We start from the raw sequence: 25,074 nt of genomic DNA, 5'->3' as shown, positions 1-25,074 counted from the left end.
GTGGACAGTTGCTGGGAAATTAAATATTCTATAAACTACCAGTATTTGTGTGAGTTTTTTTTTAAATAGGTAATGACTCTTTAAAGTCTCTATAAAGTTTGCCAACCCTTTCAAATCGGTTTAACAAAAAAAGGCTGTGATATTATAATCGCACATCTTCAGTCTGTCATCTTTAGACTATCAGACGAGTCTTTGTGTCAACCTAAACCTAAACCTATTTTCCGCTATCTGTATAAAACAATGAATTTGTCTTTTAGAAATCCATGACATTTACATTAAACTATGCATAAACGTTAGAATTTTTAAAAAAGCATCTAGTGAAGAAATGCCAAGCTATTTTTAAAACATTTCCTGCATGGAAATACAATTTTTCAGTAAAAACAACATACATTTATAGGAAAATAAATAAATAAATAAATAAATAAAAAGAGAAATGTACATCTCTCATTCTGCATGATACAAATGTTTTCCACAAGAGTCTCCGGTGTGATCACTTGGATTTTTTCCTTATAACAGTGAAAACTAAACTTGTAAAATACTCCTGTCATTAATAGAAACTGTAAAAGGGTTCAATTTAATTTAAATCTAATTTAACATTCAGATTTTGTTGGTTAACGGTCAGTGATTGGTAAATGAGCATTGGGAGTCGGTCAGGAAAATGAACCGAAATGAACATCCCAAAATCTTTTGTGGCCCCCACCACTCAGTCTCTGTAGCAGCTCCTTAAGACGGCCTCACACTACAGGATTTTCAGCCCGATTTTGCCCTCCCGAGAATCGGAGCAAAAATCTTGTGGAGCACCTCGATCGGTCCCGATGTTCGGCACGGATTATCTGGTAATGTGAGATGTTCACAGAATCTTGCACCTCCCGGTCTGCTCTCACACAAATCGGGGCCGCCCGATCATATCAAACATGTTTGATATTCAGGATTTTAAATCGGGATGATCACGGCTATGATTACGACAGTACTTTAACAACAGCCAATGCCCGACCGCAAAACAGCTGCTGTACGGTCCATTGGATAGTGGAGATGGAGGAAACAGCTTCTTATGTTTTTGTAGTAACACTGTCTGTATATTACTATCTGTATATCCATGGCCCAAGTCCGAGTTGATCATGTTTAATCAGTTTCGCCTTCTCAAATCATGACCTGCCTACAGTAAAATCTATAGATATAAAACAGTTAAAGCATATAACAGTTAACTAACATTTGTAAACATTTTTTATTTTATTTTGTATTTTATTGTTTTTTTTTTTTGTTTTTTTTTTAATTATAAACTACAACAAAACGTATACAAGTATAACAATACATTCAAATAAACAAAATGAATAATAATAATAATAAAAATTGTAAACATTAGTTGCTGAAATGACGATCTGTTTTGTAAGATCACGTGAGGCGATCCCTCCTTCGTGATAATCTTAATAATATCTTGTAGTGTGTGATGCGCCACAATTTTCGAATCTTGTAGTGTGTGCATGTTTAAGATTTGAGGGAAGATAATCTGCAAAGATTCTCCTTATGTGTGCGTTGCAACCAGATTTCATAATCGGTTAGGATTTTAAAAATCCTGTAGTGTGAGCCCAGCTTTATTCACCATCAGCTGATCCTAAGGAAACTGACGTCTAAATACTGAGAGTCCTACAATAAAACACAAAGACAGTCACATATGAGTATGAGACATTACTGCTGTCACATCACATCAGCAGATCCAGACAGAGATACGAGTGAATCATAGATTAATAACAGTGAATGATCAACAACTACTATCACTTACAGTAGTGACAATGTAAGAGAATAAAATATTCATATATTCATAAATCAGTCACATGACTGAATAAAACACAGTTTACAGTACAGAGACAAGTGAAGCTGAATTATTGTCTTATATTCTCCAATCAAACACACAGGAGGTCTGTTACTCAATTTAGAAACTTTAAATAAACCAACACTTACAATACTATAATCTCTCCAGTTTATAATGTGCATCGTCCTTCAGATCAGAGAGTAACTTCCAACTAGAATCTCCTAGTTTATTCCCAGACAGACTCAGTTGTCTCAGGTTCGAGGGGTTTGATCTCAGAGCTGAAGCCAGAGAAGCACAACCTTCATCTGTGACGCCACAATTAATCAACCTGTAGAGAACAATGACACAGTGTGAATTGTAGTTGAAGTGTCTGTAGTTTGTTATTGACTCTGGTCTCAGAGCAGGAGAGGAGATATAATGACAAGCATTGCCACAAACTGCTGCTGATAGAATGAGATTTATGCATGTTGATGCTTAATAGTGCTGTTCGAAACTGTCATGAGCTTCAGGACTGAACAGACACACTCAGATCATATTAATGAAATTTTCTTCTGGCTCATCACCCATTTATCTCCAGCTTTATTGCATTTGGTGTTTACATTCCACTTTGATTAACTTACTTTTCTTAAATATTTCTCAGGATATAAGGCAGGGATGGGCAAGGGATGGGATCGGTCCTGGAGGATCACTGTCCTGCAGAGTTTAGCTCCAACCCTGATCAAACTCACCTGCCTGTAACTTTCTAGTGATCCTGAAGACACTGATTAGCTGGTTCAGCAAGCCTGGATTAACACACGGGTGTACAGGATGCTAGAGCAGAGGGAGATCCAGCCAAAATACTGCTTTCCTTGGAGTACAATTTCAACCGAGGGGGTCTTTAAATCAGCTTTCATTCACTCATTGATCACTGTAGTACTGAGTTAAAACGGAACACATTCAGACTCTTGTCTGTTAAACTCTAAACCTCTGGGAGATTCATCCTGCAGTAAGTAACAGAGGCTCTGGATTACTTTTTTACACGTTAACTGAAAGTTCATTATTGATCAAACTGTCATAAGCAAAGCTTAGGGAGCAGCAGGTCATGTGACGTAATGGAAATTAATGGAATTAACTTAATCAGAGTAATTTCTGCTGAAATTTAGTGTGTTTACTGAACATTGCTGATTTTATTCTTAGAGCTGACATTAAAGGATGTTTTACTGAGGACAAAGACATGTGTGATTATCAGAGAGATCTTATGTAACGGCCACTAGAACTTTTATGGCAATTTTGTGGTAGAGTAACAACTGCACATATACGTAGCGCACAGATGATATAGAAAGGGAAAGAGTATAACCCGCTCTACTGACTGCTAAACTGTTTATTTTATTACGTTTTTTTGTTGTGACCTGAGTTGCATGCTTGTGTGCATTTTGCCCCGCCTGTTGCCAATATATGCGGACGAGGGTGTCGGCACTTGAGGTGTTCATTAAACTATGGAAAATAAGCCATTTTTGCATCTCTCATGGCTCTATCCGGACTATTGAACATTTCAACTCGGTTACACTTACCACAGTGTCTCCAGTTTACAGTGAGGATTCTGTAGTACATCAGAAAACAGCTTCACTGAATCTCCTAGTTTGTTCTCAGACAGATTCAGTTCTCTCAGGTGTGAGGGGTTTGATCTCAGAGCTGAAGCCAGAGCAGCACAACCTTCATCTGTGATGCCACAATCCCACAACCTGTAGAAAACAATGATACACTCTTCACTCTCTCAGAACAGGTCAGTTTAGCTGTGAATGCATTTCTAAAGATAAAATACAAACTTAAAGCACAAATCGGTATGTTTGATGGATCACTAGACTGAGGTCTAAAATGTCATAGAACACAAAACATGATCATAAAACATCTAAATTTAACATATTCTGTTTTAGACTGGTACTGGTAGGAACTGCTGCGAAGTAGCCCAGTAAACGCGCCCTGTCAAGTGCAGACCAGTAGTGAAGTGTAAATACACAGCAGTCATGTTTTTGCTGAGTTTATTTTATTAATTTTGTGTATTAATTGTTGTCAAATAACTGATGTGTTTTATTTTCTCTGCCAACTAAACTTCCAGAGCAAGTCGTTGTGCGCTGTCTCCGTGCTGTCACTGTACACATAAACATTAACATATACTTCTCCTTTAGCCTACTTCATGGCAACTTTTTTTTAATGAATGGTTTTGATTCTTTGATAAGACCTGCACTGCCCACTTACCTGATAAAATATTTTTGTAAACGTTTTTTCAGTCGGGTCCCAATAATATGCAAGTAAAACAACAGTCAGCAGCTATACAAGTGATGATACCTTTAGCCTATAGGCTATCATACAACAGACACATTTAAGCTTAATAACTTTTAATATACGTTTGGTTTTGACGGTGTTTTACTTTGATAAGACAGTGCACTGCCCACTAAACATTGGACGTCATTTTGATTCAACATTTGATCTGGGTTTTTGGACGTCATTTGGACGTCTATGGCAGTTGCAGTAAATGTGTTTTACAAAATAGAGCCTATCAACATGATTATATATATGAATACAGATTATTTATAAACAAACAAGATTTATTATCTGTATTACTATTTATTTATTTGGTAGCCCATATGTTTTTTTTTGTTTGTTTTTTTTTTACATTTTCCTGTTTTCCTTTAACAGTTTTTATTTTATTTAAAGTAGCCTATAATCAAGTTTTTTTTTTTTTTTTTTTTTTGTATTATATATATATATATATATATATATATATATATATATATATATATATATATATTTATAAATTAATTTATATAATTTTATATTTTAAAAAAAAAAATCATGGTAGCCTAGCCTATCCACCTTATTCCTATCTTAAAAAGAACCAACAGCTGCAAAAAAGTCAAGGACAGACAGCTCTCTATCAAGCTAGGCAACAAAGTTCTTTGATCAAGGAGGATTTCAATCAGGCAAAAACCAGTCAGCATCACTCTGATTGGCTGAAACGAGCACATCATCATAAACGCCACTCTGATTGGCCGAGGCAAGACGAGGCATTTGGCGGCTTGGCGCGAGTCAGAGCCGTAGTGTTCTGGACGGCACAGGTCTTCAGATCACTGGTGAACCCGTTTCCTAGAAATTGAAGCTAAGTTCGGTCAGCATTTATTTCAATGGCCATGTGTACATATAATCTTTAGCGTTATTGTCTTACAATAAAGCTGCGAATGGTCAAGGGTCACAGCACGCATTTTTTCGTCTTACATTAGCTTGTTACTTGTGCTAGCTACGGGGTTTACAGATAATGCAAGGTTGGTTGATGTTACCGTCTCTTAGTCACTTTAATCGTTCATGAAATTAACATTATACGTTTTATTGTAAACAGCAGGTGATAAGCATACAAAGGTGTAATGCATTTCCAGTTCAAACTGCTGAGCCAAACAAAAGTACAGGAAAATGAATACATGATACAGAAAACATGTCATCCACCCTCTTGAAACATGGGACTACATAGAAGTTGTATAAAAATGACGTGTTAAGTCAAAATTTTATGTTGAAAAGATGTCCACAAACGACCACTTTTGGACTATAAATAGCCCTTACATGGAGGTCCCACCGACGTCAACATTAGACGTGCGGTAGACGTCGAAAAAAGACGTCGTCTGGCGTTACAAAACAACCCCATCAATGGACGGAAATTGGACGTCCAAAAATGACATGGAAAAGACGTCACTACGACGTCACATTGCGCAGTGGGTGATTGTCTGAGCGCGCAAGGCGCCAGGGCCATCACTTGAATTTATTTCCTCAGCAGCGGAAACGACTTAAAATTCTGTCATTTACAATCATACAGATAAGAGCAGGACATCATTTGAGATGGAAAAAAAAAAATATTTGCGTAAAATTAAAATGTGCAAAATTCATCCCTTTGAAAAATATAGAAAACAATAGAATGCGCTGCTTTCGTCTCCTTGAACATCTTTCTGGCGTATGACACAAACACGAAACATAACATAGCTGACGAAACATAACATAGCTGACGAGTCTACTTTTTAACTACATTTAATCTTCTATATTAAGATTATTTGACGTTAAATGTGTTATATAAATGACTTTGGAATAAATCACAGCATGTTTCAAGATAAAATGAACCTTGTTTTTGCTTTAAGAGTGGGAGACGCCGTTTGTAAATTGAATGTGTCTGGTTTCCGGTCTCATCTGCGTCCAGCTTTGTTTATTTGTACAAAACAGCTTGTTTTGCTACTTGACCCTGGTGAAAAAACAGCATATGCTGGTAGGTATGTTTTGATGCTGGAATGCTGGTTAGGTAGGTTTTGATGCTGGTTTAAGATGGTCCTTAGCTGGTTTAAGCTGGTCTTTTGCTGGTTCATGCTGGTCCTTGACCAGCAACATGACCAGCAAAAACCAGCAAAGGACCAGCTTAAACCAGCATCAAAACCTACCTAACCAGCATATACTGTTTTTTTCACCAGGGGAAATTGCAAACTGGTATGTCTTAACATATTATTTTAACATATTATCTTATTTATGAACACAGTAGTTTGTAGTACAAACTGTGTTACCGCTTACGACACGTCAATATTCTTCTTGTTATTTCTCTATGGCAGATTATGAACAGGAAGTCCAACACGTTACCAGAAAACAGCTTACTTCCTCCTTGAAAAATAAGGTGGATAACAAATTATTTTGCGCGCCCCCTGGCACTCTGAGAATAGCACACAGAAGAAAGCCATGTCTAGGCTCTGTGTCGAGCCATTGGTTAGTGTGGTTGTTTGATGAGAAAAAGATTAAATGTAGTTGCAATAAACGCGTTAATTATCTGTTCAAATGCCGCAGCTGAGGACTATTATTCTGCGCAAAAATGCCGAAGAACGGACGGGGGCATGGTTTAATCTTCGGCTGACCAATCAGCAGAAAGGGTCGTTTCGTTCTGTCCAGTTGTAGAAATCGAATATTCAAGCTGTTTATTCATTTTTTTTTTCACCCTGAACGAAAAACGAAAAATCAAGCTGAATTCTTGTTTTTCGTTTTTCTGAAAAAAAAAAAAAATGAAAAAACGAAAAAGGAGCCGTTTTCTCATGTTTCTTCTTTCAATATTAAATTAAAAAAAAAAAAAAAAACAATGGACGAATGATACACGGATTTACATCAATCCACTTATTCTTTTGAAAAATTTGGGACCAGCACTCCACAGTTCCCACCGTACTCTGAGGTCCTGTGTTTTAAAAGTTTAACTGCGTAACTGCGTATTTTTTTCTTTTGTGTATATCCATTTGTTTATTGCCTTTGCAATTGTATTTTTGTGGTGTTGTGGCCATATGTAATTGTGTTTGATCGGCGGTCTCTAAAAAGTTCGATCTCATAAACCGATCTAAAGCTGATGACACGCCTGCCGTGAGAGGTTTGATACGACATGCAGCGGCACCGTCTCAGGCACTTTTCAGCGCGGGTAAAACAATTATAATGCTGAAGGTGAGGTACAATTCTACGGTGACACCTTCGGTTCACTTAAGTTTGTCGTGGCCACGACATATCAACTCGTGGGAACGTGATATTATGTCGTGGCCACGAGATGCTATGATGAGGGAACGACATCCATTTCTCGTGGCCACATCTTATTATGTTGAGGAAACGACGTGCGCTTCTCGTGACCACGAGTTTAATGCGTAAAACCTGCGTGACTATAGTAACCCGGGATTATCAGAGATAGAATATATTACCATTTTATTTTGAATTAAGAAATTATTATATTAATTATTATAGAAATGAATACATTATTAAATGATTATATTAACAACAGGGGATGCTGTCTGTGTGAATGCTGTCTGTGCGCGATGCATTCGAAATAAGTTTATCATTAATAAATATTACCCAAAGTACATCAAATAAAATAGGCCTACAAGATATTTTTTTATCCAACCTTCTATTAACTGATCGTTATTATTATTATTATTATTATTATTATTATTATTATTATTATTATTATTATTATTATTATTAGCCTATTGTTTTATTTTCGTTTATGTTCCATCTCTTTACTGTACGTTCTATATGTAAATACTGTAAATGTTCGACATATGTTATATGACTGGGATTTTTACTGGAATGCAGTTTAAAGGTTGAATTATATTTTATTTTGTTTCGTCTAATTATAGTGTTTTACTGAGGAATGAATCATTCACGTAGCTTAAATTGTAAATGAAAACACACTCATTTATCGTCACACACGGGCATAAATACAATCATAAAGTCAAAACTTTATTGGCATAATTGTCAAGCAGTAATAAAATTAGCCCTAACCAGTTATTAAAATAATAATAGCCTAACCATAATAATAATAGGCTAATAATAAATTATAAGTTAATTAAGGTAAAAAAAAAAACGAATACAAAGGAATGATACAAATATTACAGAAAAAAAGAGGATCAGTTAATGGACTTACAAGACTGTGGGATGCATGAAATGTTTGTAGGACTATTTGATATACTTTATGTAATATTTATTAATGATCAACTTCTTTTGAATGTGTCTACATCGCGCACAGACAACATTCGCAGGGACAGCATCGCATAATATTATCATTTAATATTGTATTAATTTCTATAATAATTATTATAATAATTCCTTAATTCAAAATAAAATGGTAATAAATTTATCTCTGACAATCCCGGGTTACTATGGTCACGCAGGTTTGTTTACGCATTAAACTCGTGGCCACGAGAAGCTCGTGTCGTTCCCTCATCATAGCATCTCGTGGCTAAGACATAAGGATGTCGTTACCTCGACAAAATGATCTCGTGGCCACGACATAATATGACGTTCCCACGAGTTGATATGTCGTGGCCACGACAAACTTAAGTGAACCGAAGGTGTCCCCTCCCGGTCACCGTACAATTCATATTTCTTCATTTAATAACTCATAAAGTCATTTGAAAACCTTATGTGAGACATAATTTCACAAATGGCACGAGTTAATGACCGCGTGCCCTCTCACTCTCAAAAGTGCGCAAATGGCTTCCAATCACCACATCTCGTCTGACTATAAGCGAGCTGCACAGCTGACACAGGAATTGTTACTTGCACAATAGAATCAGTAGCTGTGTTCGAAATCGCTCACTCGTTCACTCATTCACTAATCCCTATATAGTGAATGGCCGTTGAGTGGACTATATCAGAAGGAGTGAACGAAATGAAGTGAACGAATTCGGACGGTGACGCATATCGTTACACTTCGCATGAGACTTGGAGCTGTTCCGAAAAACATCTTTTTCACATGTACTTTTATATTACATGTACCTTATTTTAGAAAATAATATTAATAGCAATAAAAACTTTATACTGTAATTATACATACCACCGCATCAGCTTTATGGTTTTATTAATAGTATTAATTTGTTTTGTAATATTATGTGTTTATAATCATTAAATACTAATAAAATACTGTCAACAAAAATAAACATACATTAATTACATGTTAATAATTTTATGTATTTATTGTTTGTAGTATCTTGAAACTCTCACGAGCTGCGTAACATTCCAATGATCGTAGAGCGCCCTCAGGCGACCGTTAATATTACATCAGAATGAATACGCTACCAACGAACATTTTTAAATATCCACCAAATTATCATCATTTTTTGTAAATTTACAAAGATGCCAGCTTATTAAATTAGTAAAATATTAAACTGAGTTAATGCCTATTTAATATATTTTTATATGAATAATTCATGAAATAAACAATAAAGCAGAAATAATAAAGATGTAAACGGCATCTCTCATTCAAAATTGTTCGCTCCCGCTCTCTCTTCCAGCTCGTCGGTTCTCCGCATTGGATTGTGGGATATAGTGCTTCAGCGAGTGTACATCGGTTGTACACTCGAAATCAGAATGCACTGTGGGTAAAAAGTAGTGAACGAATGTAGGGAATGAAGTCGTTCACTCCGAATTCGGACATCACTACAAAATGGCTGACACCCGATATAGTGCACTATATAGTGGATAGGGAGCGGTTTCCGACACAGCTAGTGTCGCATTGTCGCTAAAGTGTGTAAACTGCATTTCTTTTTAATTCAGCGCTCGCGCGCTCTCCTGGAGACTGAGCGCTCATGCACACTTGAAGCGTAAATACATAACGCCACATTCACATACCTCCGTTTGCAGTGCGTATTTTTTTCCGTGCTCATGCTAACGGATTAAAGTGTTCAAGCTGCACGTGGTTGCGGTCTAGTAGTGTGTTCCAGGAGCGGTGGGTCTGCAGCAGTCTGCTGATCGTTTCCACATGGAGGCTGTGCTGCACACGCAGAATTAAAGTGACAGCGCATTGTTTGCGGTAAAGATGCTGAAAAAGTATTTCCAATAACAATGTTTGGATTCGAAATCAAAATAATGGATAAATGTGTTTGTGGAAATCAGACTTGTGCTGTGTGTAAGCTATTGTGCAATAATTGCACAATTCTAAAAAAATTAATATATATATATATATTAAAAAAAAAAAAAAAGTCTAAAAATGCTGCTCTCCACCCCTCAAATTTACAACCCCCCCCCCCCCCCCCCCCCGCATCACTAGACATAAGTGTCTAAAAATCCGGATTGGAGTATCTCTGCTTCCTGTAATCGGTGATCGGCCTCAAAAATCCTGATCGTGGCACCCCTACACTGTAAAAACAATATGTGGAGTCATCTTAAAATAATTTGTAACCTGGCTGCCTTAAAATTTTAAGTTCAGTCAACTCCAAAAAAGTTTACTCAACATGAAATGTTAAATTATTCTAAGTGACAGCTTAGATATTTGAGTTGAATCAACTTACAATTTTAAGGCAGCTGGGTTACTTACCCATGATTCAACAAATTGTGTTTTTTTATTTTTTTACAGTGTAGTTTATTTATATATTTATTTATTTATTTATTCATTTTCTCGTTTTCATTGTGATTTAAGTGGTTGAATGGTTTTATATTACAAGGCGTGTGAGTGTGTGAATTCCTGCTGTTGTCTTTAAAGTATAATTTGTTTCCTCTCCAGGAGTTGGGGGAACCAGTTGTGCGAGGGACGAGTCCTTCTTTGCTGGTGGCGGTATCCTTCTGTGTGCAGTGTTCACTATATGGGTTACTGTGGAGTGTGAGCGCACATGTGTCTTTCAGAGATTAGGAGAACTAGGCTCCCAGCCCTGTGCGTGTATTGTGTTATTAGCACTGGCAAGTTATTTAGTGAAGTTTAATAAAGTTTATTGTGTATTTCATCAGTGCCTCATGTCCTGACTCAACCGTTATCAAACCTGTATGCCTTGGTGATGTTTTCCCTGGTAGAATTGCCCCCGGGGTGACGTAGTCGGTATCACACGTATAGCTGTCAAAATTTTGGGGAAATCTTTCCCGTGGTAAGTGTCCAAATTTTTATTTGTGGATTCCTGAGAATAACCTTAATGTTGCCACACTGGTAACCAATCATTGGTTTTAGATTTATGAATTAGGCCACGTTCATACAGCAGCAGAATACAGTTGTCAGTCCTGTATTTGAGTCCTTAATATGTTCTGTCATACAGTGTAAGAGCAAAATCTGATATTGTGCATACACTATTCTGTGTTACTGTTAAGCTGCATAAAAGGCCCAAATCATTATACAATAAAGTTTTCATGCACTATATTCGAAGTGTTGTAAAGCTGTTCCATAGTTTAAGCTGAGGTACAGATGAATATTTAAGTTGTTCAATTCAAGTTCACTAAACTCTTTTCTCTGCTGCAGCTGTCTGTCGTCTCCATTCAGCATTCAAATCCTGGTCGCATTTTGTTATGACAGTCAAGACGATGAAAATTTCTTCAAGATAATTTAGTGTTCCGACTATTATACTTAATTTGTAAAAAAAAAAAAAAAAAAAAAAAAAAAAAAAAGGTCTATGGTTTTTGCATTAAATGACTTTATCTCGCTGGAGTTTATTTTTGTTTCTAAATCATGTTACCAGGTGTCTGTTAGAACAAAACACGGGAGTAGAAAAGACTATAAACTGATTTTAAGGTGCATAGTAACTGAAATTTAAATCTGTAAAAAGAAAAACTGTTGCACAGATATAATGCACTACACATCAACATCTCTGCCCTTTGTGCTTTATAAGAAATTATACGAAATATGTGCCCTTCTGCGTGCGCCACTGCTTGCATGTGCTATTGAAGAGTGCAGGCTATATGAGCACTGTATAACGACTGACAGGACAGGTTTTTAATGACAACATCTCATGCCAGTTGCATAAACTTAGCCTCTATGTTGAGACAGTGTTTTAAGAACTAGTTTGACCAACTAGCAGTTAACTAAGGGGTAATCAGTCTTATATTTTGGATTTAACTTAGACTAATCTAAGTTTTTATGTAACCAAATTTTACAAATTTTGACCAGTCAAAGAAAAAATTAGATGACTAACTTTTTAAGACTAGTCTAAATCTTTTATGCAACCAGATCTCATCTGACTGCAGTTCACTGATGTTCTACTGAAGCTGCCTCGTCACGGTACCGTTGCCACATTCGTTTGACTAGCGCCTGGCACCGAAGTGAAGTTGGAGTGAGTGTGCGTCTGAAAAGTCTCCCGGTTAATGTGGTCGTAAAATGTTCTGCGTCTAAATAAACGCAAATCTTGTCAAGTAAAAAGAGACAGAAGCAGAAGCTGTGAGTGGGGTGGCTCCGCCCCTGCATTAACTGCGTTAAATATTTTTAACACTGTTAAACTGGATAAATTAATTGCATATGTTAACGTGCTAATTTTGACAGCAGTAACATACATATATTCTTTCATATTTATTTTGTATGTCATTTTTCTTTATAATGAATTAGTCTGTATTTAGTTGATTGTGAAAGAGTGGTTCCACACACAGTTATAGAAATTCTACATTGATTAAAAAAAAATAAAATAAATACTGCAGTGGTATCGGATTGGGATCTGTATCGGCCACTACTGAACCCCAGGTATCGGAAATGGCATTGAAGGCAACAAAAAGATAGATTGGAGAATCCCTAGTTCATTATGCAATGAATTAAGTTGACTGAAATGCATACAAACAGTTTTTGTTTGTGAGAACTTGAAACCATTCTGTGTTGACCACCATCATATTTTGTCTATTTTCAGTTGGATATTTCGCTTCATGGCATTCATGTACTCGCTTCTGAAATGCAGATATGATCTACATATAAACTACTGTGAACTTTAGAACCAATTAATTTTTTAAAGCTTAAGCTAAACACTTCATATTTACTAATGTGCTTCATGTGTCATGAGTCATATGATCTTACCTCAGTGTCTCCAGTTTACAGTGAGGATTCTGTAGTACATCAGAAAGCATGCAGCTTCACTGAATCTCCTAGTTTATTCCACGACAGATGCAGGTCTCTCAGGTGTGAGGGGTTTGATCTCAGAGCTGAAGCCAGAGCAGCACAACCTTCATCTGTGACACCACAATCATACAACCTGTAGAGAACAATGACACACTCTTCACTCTGATGGATCATTGGACTGAGCGCTAAAATGTCCCAGAACACAAAATATGATCATAAATTATCCAAAGTCTCATTCAAGCAGGATAAATAATATTTCTTAAACGTACTAAACTTTTATTTTATGCAAAATGTCTGTCTTAATTGATGGCACTATGCACTAAAATAGCATGTGAGAGTCATTTATGATCTTACTCCAGTGTCTCCAGTTTACAGTGAGGATCCTGTAGAACATCAGAAAGCAGCTTCACTGAATCTCCTAGTTTATTCCCAGACAGATCCAGTTCTCTCAGGTGTGAGGGGTTTGATCTCAGAGCTGAAGCCAGAGCAGCACAACCTTCATCTGTGATGCCACAATAACTCAACCTGTGGAGAGAAAAAAAAAAATTATACATGTAAAATACTAATAAACAACTATCATAAATAAATAAATCAATCAATCAATCAATCAATCAATCAATCAATCAATCAATGAAACAACTTGCTGCAAACAACAACTTGCAATTCCAATGTGATTAAGTTCATTCCAATATAATTAAATTAATTCATACCATGAAAATGCACTGGGCAAATTTAAACACACAAAATGTTAAGGCTGGATTAAATCACCATTTATCTATTAATTGTGTCAAATTGTAATTGTATGTAATTGTATTATAATTGATGAACTAAAATGAAAATTAATTCAACTTCTAAGTGGTTTAACATGTTTAAAACTAATCCACATGTTGGACTGTGAACTAGCAGATAGTTCATGTGTTTTAATATACTGTAAGTTTGAGTCTAGCTCTTGACATTCCAAATGCCCTTCTTTGATTTTCTTAAATATTTTACCAGTGAATTGATACTTACTGAACTGATCTGGATTCTTTAATCACAGGCAGCAACTTCTGAAGTACTATCATATTTCCAGTCTTATTATTTCCTTTAACAAATTGATCAAGCTGAAACATATTCAGCTCTTTTTTTTGATGTCAGCAACACAAAAACTACAGCTGACCACTGAGATGAAAAGAGTTTGGTTTCTTTTATTGTTCCAGATGTCAGATACTGTTGTATTTCCTCCACTAGTGAACGATCACCCAGTTCATTCAGACAGTGGAACAGATTGATGGATTTCTCTGGAGAGTCAATGGTCCTGATCTTCTTCTTGATGTGCTCAACTGTTTTCTCATTACTGTCAGATCTGCTTCTTTTCATCATCATTATTTGTTGTAGAAGAATCTGATGAGACTCCACTGACAAACCCAGAAGGAACCGCAGGAAAAGATCCAGATGTCCATTTTTACTTTGTAGAGCCTCATCCACAGCTCTCTGATGCAGATCAGATAATGAAACATGTTTAAGTGAACTGAGTTGAAGCTGTTCTTTCACTTTAGACCACAATCTGTGTTTGGTGATTTGGTCAAACACATTTCTATTGTGGTTTGTACAGGAGAGGTGCACATATAGAGCTGCTAGATGTTCCTGAATGCTCAGATGAACAAAGCAGAAGACTTTCCCCTGACACAAGCCAAACTCCTCTCTGAAGATCTGAGTGCACAATCCTGAGTACATTGATGCTTCTGTCACATCAATGCCACACTCTCTCAGGTCTTCCTCACAGAAAATCACGTTGCCTTTCACAAGCCGCTCAAAAGCCACTTTCCCCAGTTTGAGGATCATGTCTTCATCTGTCACATTCTTCTCATAGTCCTTCTCACGTTTGATTTTGGTCTGAAGGATCAGGAAGTGTGTGTACATTTGAGTGAGAGTCTTGGGAATCTTTCCTTTCCATATTTTTTTCAACATCTTCTCTAGAACAGCGGCTGAGATCCAGCAGAACACTGGGATGTGGCACATGATGTAGAGGCTCCTTGATGACTTCAGGTGTGAGATGATCCTGTAGGCCAGACTCTGATCACTGATTCTCTTCCTGAAGTATTCCTCCTTCTGTGGCTCATTGAAGCCTCGTACCTCTGTCACTCGATGGACACACTCAGAGGGGACGAGATCAGCTGCTGCTGGTCTGGAGGTGATCCAGATGAGAGCAGAGGGAAGCAGATTCCCCACAATGAGGTTCATCAGCAGCACGTCCACTGAGGCTGATTCAGATATATTACACAGTTTCACTTTACTCTTAAAGTCCAGAGACAGACGACACTCATCCAGACCATCAAAGATGAACAACACTTTATCTTCATCACTGGATATTTCCATTTCTTTTGTTTCAGGGAAAAACACATGAACAAGATCTGAAAGACTGAGTGTTTTGTCCTTCATCAAGTTAATTTCTCTGAAAGGAAGTGGAAATATGAGCTGGACGTCCTGATTCTCTTTCCCTTCAGCCCAGTCCAGGATGAACTTCTGCACAGAGACTGTTTTTCCAATGCCAGCGACTCCCTTTGTCAGCACAGTTCTGATGGCTTTGTCTTGTCCAGGTAAAGGTCTAAAGATGTCATTGCATTTGATGGCTGTGTCCTCTGTTGCTGTTCTCCTGGATTGTGTCTCAATCTGTCTCACCTCATGCTCATTACTGATCTCTCCACTCTCACTCTCTGTGATGTAGAGCTCTGTGTAGATCTCATTCAGGAGTGTTGGGTTTCCCTGCGTCGCTGTTCCCTCATACAGACGCTCAAACTTCTTCAACAGGTTTGATCTAAACATTTTAAGGACTTCATGCCTGGAAAATAAAGATACCACATTATTACATGAGGTACAGAGGTAAATGTACAGAGCAAAATGTCTTTTTTGTTTTCTGTGTTATGAAACACTGAACATATCATAGGGTTTATAATATGTGTCAGTTATTAATGATGTATTTGAGTAATGTGTGATAATGCACTGCATTAAAAAAAAATGCCACAGTTTACCTTACACCAGGATACGTGTTGTCTTGTGGTTGATTCATAGACTGGTCATATTTCTTACAGACGGGTTTTGTTACAACTGACCTGTGTTGCAAAATTGACCTTGAATCAAGAAACACTCTGATATTGGTGATAGTGACCTGCTCAAGGTCACAACTGTAAAAATAATAAATAACATTTAAATAAATTTAAACAATTATACTCTGTGCTCTATATCTGTTCATTGTCATTACATTTACTGTGCTTCAAAGCCAGACTTCTGCTCATAATTATTAATTACAGTGCTGTGTAATTTTGACAGTTTAATTTAAAATATCTTACTATGATCATATATTTTACAAAACAATTTAATATTTGAAGTTTAACCTTGTGTCATCACTCTTAAAATTAAATGGACGAGGCAAAGAAGCATCACTCCTCATAGACACACAGCTGGGCTCTGGTTCTGATTTCTTCTGATGAACTGAACTATAACAGAGAGTGTGTGAGCAAATGTTAAAATATCAGATGAAATAATGAAGTAATCACATGATAAAACACCATACCAAACATTTCAATTCTGTCTGTTAATGAAATATTATACTTGAGATTTTGTGGATGACCTATAGACTCGTCACTGTTCATAAACACACAGCTGGGCTCTGGTTCTGATCTGTTCTGATCAACTGAACTATAAAAATGAGTAATTTGAATTACTGTATTAATATTAACTTTTGATTTAAAAAAATATAGATTTTTTGTCTTTACTATGTTGATACAAAAACTATAAACTCAAGTTCTTTCATAGACTCTCTGCCATTAACAAGAATACCTAATATACAACAAAAACACAATATAAATATGACACACACACACAAAGCTCTAACTCTGATCTCTTCTGCTGAACAGATTTAATGATGACGTTAATATTAAAAAAGGAAAAATTAGACTTCACGAGGCTGTATGGTCTTAGTTTAAAATAAAAATATAATTTTGAACTTAATTAAAAACAAACAAACAAACAAACAAACAACAACAACAACAACAACATTGAAATGGTGTTTGTTGTGTATATTTATATCTGGTGACTTTGTTCATACATTATTTTTTTTTGCTGACAAGCAGCATTTACAACATGGCCATCAGTTGTGGGATAAAATACCCTCATATAAATGTTGTATTATCTTACATATTTACAATATTTGCAAGGGACTTGCATGTTTAAAAAAGTTGTTGTCAATTGTTTGCTTATTATGTTTATGTTGATATGAATTACATTTTTTTACATTTTACATAATCTGCCTGTCAACGTTTGTATCTCAGGGGATATATCCGCCTTTTAGAAGTATAAATCAAGTACAAATCTTTGTTTTTTTTTTTTTTTTTTTTAACATAGACTCTCGAGTTGTCTGTTGACTTAATGCTGCCTTCATGTGCTATCGGAATTATCATAAATACGAGTTTTCTAATCGGAATATAGACGTGAACGCCTCTGAAGTCATATTTACTACTGGCAAATTCTAAAATAATTTTGATACCAGAGTTTCTGAGTTGGGCTGGTCATAAACTTTAAACACGGTGGAGGGGACAACTATTGCTGTTGTCAATGCTGTTCTCACAACAACTACATCCCTTTGTCTTGTCGCCAGGTAGTGCTTTTATAGGCCAGATATGAATGATCATTCGAACCATACTGTATGTTTTATAAGCAGAAATACTCATGTATTTGACAAAAATTCCAGAATTGTTAGTAAAATGTGTAGTGCGGTGAATGACTGTCAACCAATGGAGTGCTACACTTTATTCTTTTAAACATTAAAGCACTTGAATACTTGAAGTTGTAATCACAACTTAATAAGTGGGAAATAGGAAATTTCCGATAGCACATGAAGGCAGCATTAGACCAGGGCTATCAAAAGCCCTGCAGAGTTTAGTTTCAACTCTTCTGCAACACACATACCATGTCGTTTACAAATAAGCCTGTTACAACCTCAGTTGTTTTTGTTTTTCTTTTGTTCCATTTATGTATGCATTTTCTGTTGCAGAGGTGGCTGTTCCGTGATTGGCCGTTGTCATTATTGAAGGCTACCTACTATTGGTGCTGTCAACATGACGAGTGTTTAAAAATCTTCCATTCCCCTTTGTTACGTCCTAGGAGCGTTTCCAGGAAAGCCAGGAAGCTGAGAGTGTCTTCTCTCCTGCCCCAGCATGTGGTTGTTGAGTCAGTGTGTTTGTAGACTGCTGTGAGTCTAAATCTTTGACTTTGTGTTACTAAGTGCTTCTTTTGTTACCGAATTTGATCTTTGTATAATTTGAACTTTACTGTTTAGAAACCTGCATTTAGCTGTGGAAGCTGTAGAGAGGTGGACGCCATTTTCTTTTGCTAATCATGTTTTCTCCTGTTTTTGAATAGCTGGGGAGTGAGGTAAAATTGATGTTGTTTATTTGTTTTTCTTTTATTCAGGTAAGTCAGTTTGACCCTCCCAACAGTTAGACTCCCTTTTGTTTGTTGTTTTGGCCTGGCCCCCTCTTGAAGTTTTTTCTTCCTTTCCTAAAGAGTCAAATAAAAGAACAAATGCGTTTCTCCAAATTTGTGTGTTGATTGCTGGCTGGGACAGGAGTGATGACCTCCCAAAAATCTTGTTTTTGTTTAGTATTATATTTAATACATCAGGTTTGTATGGCTCATACATGATTATTGAAAGATATGCAAAAAAACTTATTCAAAAGCCTGTCTTGGACATTTACTTTTTTAAATGATAAAACATTTTTTTTTTAATTTAACATTTTAAACCATAAAATAATAATAATAATAATAATAAATGCATAATCAAGAAAACCCAAGCTGGTTCAGCCCAGTACATGTTCATCTTAAATAATTATGAGTAACAATATAAAAGTTATTCTTACATTTACATTATAATGTTTCACAGCAAAAATTCATGAACTATTAATCAGAGTGCTAATAGATTATGTACAACAGGTTTATCAACAAAGTTTTGATCACATTAATAATTTATAGGCCCTAGAATTTTGTGTATCAAATTAAATATAGTAGGCTAATATTCATAAATAGACATTATTAACACAATATTACAACAAGTGTTTTTTAATTAGCTTTAAAATCACTAATTTTGTAATATTTGTTTCCTAATAAGATATAAACTAGCAATAAATTAATATTCTGATGTCTCTTTATGATCTTGTCCTTTTTAGGGGTAATATAGTATGTATTCAAAGTACCTGCATCCTGGAGAAAAATCTTCATCTTGGTGTGTTTGTGTGTCATCCATGATGAAGCTGAACAGACAGAAGAGTGAGATCTCCAACACTTACTCTGGGTGGAAATGACAAACAAATCATTCATCTGAACGGATCGGAAACAGCAGAACGACGGTGGCGTTCACTCAAATACACAATAAAAAAGTCTTATGTTAATACAAATGCTAAAAAAGAACCATAAACAACACAAAACAGCAACAAAATCACTTCATTTGAAAAGACACACGTCTTTCAGGAAGAAAACACGTCTTTCAGGAAAAACTTAAAAGCTAAAGTCACCTGCAGCGTCCACATGCTTTCACGTATAACCATGCATATCAAAACAGACACCAGCTTTCACTGAATTCAGTGCAAAGGTCTGTGCTATATAATTAAAATTTTACTTATACTTTTAATTACATTTCTGCCATGGAAATCCAGGAATCAATCATTCATTTTTCAAAAAAAAAACAAAAAAAAAAAAACATGCAAAATGAATAATATAAATTATTATTTTGCATTTAAGTTAGTGTGTACATATATATATATATATATATATATATATATATATATATAAAGACTTCCAGCTTTGCTACTGTTCGGACGCTTTTGCTTACTGCTCCGCGCTTTGCTCCCTGTTTATATACTTTTCTCAGACTTTTCTAAGATTTTACCCTAAGCAGATTAGCACAGCACTCAAACAACACATTTTTGGCACAAACACTAAATTTTTGTAACTAGAGTAATACTACAAAAAAGGAGACTCTTTGCCTTCCACTGCCAGCAGTTTACATTCCGGAGATGGAAAAACACAGCTGCCTACTTTCAACAGACGAGAAAGAAAATGCCTCTTCAGCCTCTTCTGGAATCTACTTGCTGCACAAACTGCCACAGACTTCTACAAAGGACTGTGGTTCTTGAAACAAAGTTACTTGCTGGACTTCCAAAACAGGCGGAACACTCAGCAGACCATCGTCACGGACCCCCTCAGCATACAGCCGGTGAGTCCCGTGAGCCTGGTGAATCTCAACAGTTTATAAGTGTAGAGGAACAAGCCGAAACTGATCGACACACTAATCGATGGCACAAACAGGGAGCGAGACCCAAAGGCACTCGAGACATCAGATTGTCACGAGTGTCTCGTATTGCTGCAGTAGCATCCTCTACTCCAGATATGGCTATGACAAGGCTTGCAAAAACTAGTATTTTACCACCTCCTATACAGCCTGAGAACAGATTTGAAGCACTAATGAATGTGGGTGAAGAATCCCCAAATGTGATTGAACATGGATCGTATGAGCCAGCAGCTATCATCGCTACTAACAGGCGCTCAAGGTCAAACAGACAGCGGCATTCAGCTCAGAGCGCAGCCAAGCACAGGACTCTGTTAGTGGGAGACTCCATTATCAGAAATATCAGCAGCAGTACTACAACTACATGCTGCTTTCCTCAAGAAACTGTCTCTGATGTGAACAAGGAACTTCGGAACATCCTAATGAAGCACAAGTCTGCAAATCAAATCATCATCCATGTGGGGATGAAATGATATTCGGAAAGAGCAGTCAGAACTCCTAAAGAAGGATTTCAATGAACTCATCGAAACACTTTGAAGACTTGAAGTTCAGCCGTTCATCAGTGGACCATTCCCAGCAAGGGGAACTAACATGTTTTCATGGTTGCTCGGGCTGAATACATGGCTACAAAGAACCTGCAGTCTAAAAGGAGTCAACTTCATTGACAACTTCAATCTTTTCTGGGGCCATAGACAACTGTTTAAACTGGATGGCCTCCACCCAAACAAACTTGGTGCAAGAGTGCTAAAGGACAACATCTATTTTTCACTCCGTCATCCTTCAGTGGAGTGTGCCAGTCCACCCAACATGAATGACACACACACACCTGGACAAAGTATGAGTGACCACAGGACTTCAAATCAGCTTCAGAGTCGTCATGTGGTCGACACATCCCACAAGGACACTGACAACGCCACACAGACACAACTAGCACTGCTCATGGACACCATCCCGGCTGAGCCCTGCCCACAGAGCTCATCACAGACAGACTGTGATGTACTACAACAGCTCCAAGACTCAGCGCCGAAGGACGACTTTCTGGTAAACAGCCAGGAAAGCCAGGACAACATATTTCAGCCACCGGAAACACCAGAGCCCCACTCACCAGACACCTTATCCCTCTCTCCAGCATCTCCACTTTTAAGCTTCTCACAGAAAATGGAGGAACTGGTATATGCTGGAACCAGACTCTCCCACTGTTTTGCTGCAAGTCCCCAGATATCAACTAAAAAACGGCAGGCACCACAACCACCAAAGCCTGTGGGCCCAGCTCGCCCTCCTCCTCCTTCAAGAGCTCTCTGGCCGCTGCCACAACGCCAGGGCCCAAACCCTCCTCCATCTGCTGTAGGTGAACCAAAAACAACTGATAACAGCTCTCAGTGATATGTGTCGGGTCCCCGCTACGATAGCAGCAACACTCAGGGATGTTTACATAACAAGCGGGAACCCAGTGTGCCTGTAGCTTTCTCTATCTCTGTTTTATCACGTGATAGCTGCAGTGCAACAGTCCTAAATGAGACAGCCCCTCCTAACTTAACTTTCATGAGTGTCTGCAGAGCTGTTAGGAGAGGTGGAGGTGGAGGTGTAGCTGCTCTATTTAAAGATGTCTATCAATGTAAGCAAGTGTCATTTGGTCAGTACTTGTCTTTTGAATATCTGGGGATTGTGCTGAAAGGTGCTCCATGAATTCTATTTATCATTATTTACAGGCCTCCAAAATACTCTCCAGCCTTTGTTGAAGAATTCACAGAACTGTTATCAATGATTTTGCTATTGCAGGGGATTTTAATTTTCACATAGAAAATGCAGAAATCAAAACTACAAAAGAAATTATAACCGTTTTAAACACTTCAGCATGTGCATGGACCCACACACAATCGTGGACACACTCTAGATTTACTCATCAGTAAGGGTCTAAACATGTCATCCATTGTCATTAAGGATGTAGCACTATCTGATCACTTCTGTATTTTCTTTGATATATTGATCTCTGCTACCACTGAATCTAGATCCGTCTCTGTCAGAAAGAGATGTATTAACGAAAACACTAGTGTTCTGTTTATGAAGGCTATATCTTCAATGCCAAGCATTTCTGCAGACTCTTCTGTTGATCTTCTCCTGGAGTCCTTTAACTCAAAAGTTAAGAATGTCATTGATGACATTGCACCAGTGAAAGTCTGTAAGACGACTGGCAGACAAAAATCATGTTGGAGAAAATCAACAGCAGTACAGAGTATGAAAAGACAATGCAGAAAAGCTGAGCGGATGTGGCGGAAGATGAAACGTGAAATTCACTATAGCATCTATAAAGACAGCCTTCATGCTTTCAGTGTGGAACTAGCCACAGCAAGACAGAATTCTTCTCAAACCTTATAAACAGTAACCTAAAAAACACTCACACTCTTTTTGCTATTGTTGAGAGACTAACAAACCCCCCAAGTCAGATTCCCAGTGAACTGCTCTCTGACAGCAAATGCAATGACTTTGCCTCCTTCTTTTCAGAGAAGATCATTAATATCAGAAAGGTGATTAGCACATCCTCAAGTTATGCAGAGGTTAGACAGATACGACCTCAATTTCAAAAAGAAGTCACTTTGTTTGTTTTTAAAGCAATTGACAGCAAAACTTTGGAGGAAATAGTACAGCACCTTAAATCCTCAACCTGCAACCTTGACACACTTCCCACATCTTGTTTCAAAAGTGTGTTTAACTGTTTAGAAGCAGATCTCTTAGAAGTGGTGAACACCTCACTTCTTTCTGGGACTTTTCCAAACTCCCTGAAAACTGCAGTTGTTAAGACCCTTCTGAAAAAGAGCAATCTTGATAACACCATTTTGAGCAACTATAGACTAATATCTAATCTTCCTTTTATAGGCAAGATTATTGAAAAGGTAGTTTTCAATCAGTTGAACAACTACTTAAACTCAAATGGATACCTGGACAATTTTCAATCTGGTTTCCGACCGCATCACAGCACAGAGACAGCGCTCGTTAAGATAATAAATGATATTCTGAAATTCTGATTCTGGCAAAATATCAGTGCTGGTACTACTAGATCTTAGTGCTGCGTTTGACACTGTCGATCATAACATTCTTCTAGAGAGACTGGAAAACTGGGTTGGGCTTTCTGGGATGGCTCTCAATTGGTTCAGGTCATACTTAGAAGGCAGAGATTATTATGTGAGTACAGGAGAGCATAAGTCTAAGTGGACGTCCATAACATGCGGAGTCGCTCAAGGCTCAATTCTAGCGCCGCTCTTGTTTAGCCTGTATATGCTCCCACTAAGTCAAATAATGAGAAAGAACCAAACTGCCTATCACAGCTATGCTGACGATACCCAGATTTACCTAGCTTTATCGCCAAATGACTACAGACCCATTGATTCCCTCTGCCAATGCATTGATGAAATTAACAGTTGGATGTGCCAGAACTTCCTTCAGTTAAACAAGGAGAAAACTGAAGTCATTGCATTCGGAAGCAAAGAGGAAGTTCTTGAGGTGAATGCATACCTTGACTCTAGGGGTCAAACAACTAAAAACCAAGTCAGGAATCTTGGTGTGATTCTGGAGTCAGACCTTAGTTTCAGTAGTCATGTCAAAGCAGTAACTAAATCAGGATACTTTCATCTCAAAAACATTGCAAGAATTAGATGTTTTGTTTCCAGTCAAGACTTGGAGAAACTTGTTCATGCCTTTATCACAAGCAGTGTGGATTATTGTAATGGTCTCCTCACTGGCGTTCCCAAGAAAACCATTAGACAGCTGCAGCTCGTCCAGAACGCTGCTGCCAGGATTCTGACTAGAACCAGAAAATCTGAGCATATCACACCAGTCCTCAGGTCCCTACACTGGCTTCCAGTTATATTTAGAATTAATTTTAAAGTACTTTTACTCATTTATAAATCACTCAATGGCCTAGGACCTAAATACATTGCAGATATGCTCACTGAATATAAACCTAACAGACCACTCAGATCATTAGGATCGAGTCAGTTAGAAATACCAAGGGTTCACACAAAACAAGGGGAATCTGCTTTTAGCTATTATGCTGCCCGCAGTTGGAACCAGCTTCCAGAAGAGATTAGCTACATTTAAACGTAGACTCAAAACTCATCTGTTTAGCTCTGCATTTACTGATTGAGCACTGTGCTTCGTCCGAACTGATTGTATTATGTATAATCATTTTTTTGTTTTTAACTGTCTTAAATTTATTTTAAATCAATTTTTAAATCATTTTTAAATCATTATATCAATCAGTTTTTTACATTTTACATTTTTTGTTTTATTGTTGTGATCATTGTTTTTATGATTGTTCTACTTCCTTTTTTGTGATTATTGTTTTTATGATTATTCTACTTCCTTTTATGTAAAGCACTTTGAATTACCTCTGTGTATGAAATGTGCTATATAAATAAACTTGCCTTGCCTTGCAATTTATATTTGACTCTGACATTTCACCTATTTATAGTTTATATATATATATATATATATATGAATGTAAAATTGTCCTGTTTTTTTTTTTTTTTTCTTTCTTTTTTACAGGAGCACTTTTGTGATGCTGCAAATGGGAGTGTATGTCTTGCTTGGTTGAAAAATGCAGAGAAACACATCTCGTCATGC

The 25,074-nt window shown here is 37.0% G+C and overlaps 2 protein-coding genes across 5 annotated transcripts; both read right to left on the bottom strand.

Annotated features, from left to right (window-relative positions):
* Nucleotides 1–1,271: 1,271 nt before the first annotated feature.
* LOC127157436 (ribonuclease inhibitor-like) lies at nt 1,272–10,060 on the bottom strand. Its single transcript, XM_051100687.1, has 4 exons — nt 9,968–10,060; nt 3,361–3,531; nt 1,960–2,138; nt 1,272–1,644 (listed from the first exon to the last, which is right to left on the bottom strand). The coding sequence occupies exons 1-3, from the start codon at nt 10,000–10,002 to the stop codon at nt 1,964–1,966; spliced, it is 381 nt and encodes a 126-aa protein (XP_050956644.1). The 5' UTR covers nt 10,003–10,060; the 3' UTR covers nt 1,272–1,644; nt 1,960–1,963.
* Nucleotides 2,007–19,771, bottom strand: LOC127157435 (NLR family CARD domain-containing protein 3-like). Of its 4 annotated transcripts, XM_051100685.1 has the most exons (6): nt 19,364–19,771; nt 16,508–16,609; nt 16,145–16,297; nt 14,145–15,954; nt 13,630–13,658; nt 2,007–2,109 (listed from the first exon to the last, which is right to left on the bottom strand). In XM_051100685.1, exons 1-4 carry the CDS (start codon nt 19,411–19,413, stop codon nt 14,232–14,234), a joined length of 2,028 nt encoding a protein of 675 aa, XP_050956642.1. In that variant the 5' UTR covers nt 19,414–19,771; the 3' UTR covers nt 2,007–2,109; nt 13,630–13,658; nt 14,145–14,231. The 4 variants fall into 4 exon arrangements, with proteins under 4 accessions (XP_050956642.1, XP_050956641.1, XP_050956640.1 ...); XM_051100684.1 differs by lacking the exons at nt 2,007–2,109; nt 13,630–13,658 and adding an exon at nt 13,143–13,266; XM_051100683.1 differs by lacking the exon at nt 2,007–2,109 and having other exon boundaries at nt 13,528–13,658.
* Between the last annotated feature and the right edge of the window lie 5,303 nt (nt 19,772–25,074).

This window comes from Labeo rohita, unplaced genomic scaffold (genome assembly GCF_022985175.1).
Source record: "Labeo rohita strain BAU-BD-2019 unplaced genomic scaffold, IGBB_LRoh.1.0 scaffold_1072, whole genome shotgun sequence".
Lineage (NCBI taxonomy): Eukaryota > Metazoa > Chordata > Actinopteri > Cypriniformes > Cyprinidae > Labeo > Labeo rohita.
Note: the sequence above shows the minus strand (reverse complement) of the source record. Positions and strands in the feature narration are given on the sequence as shown.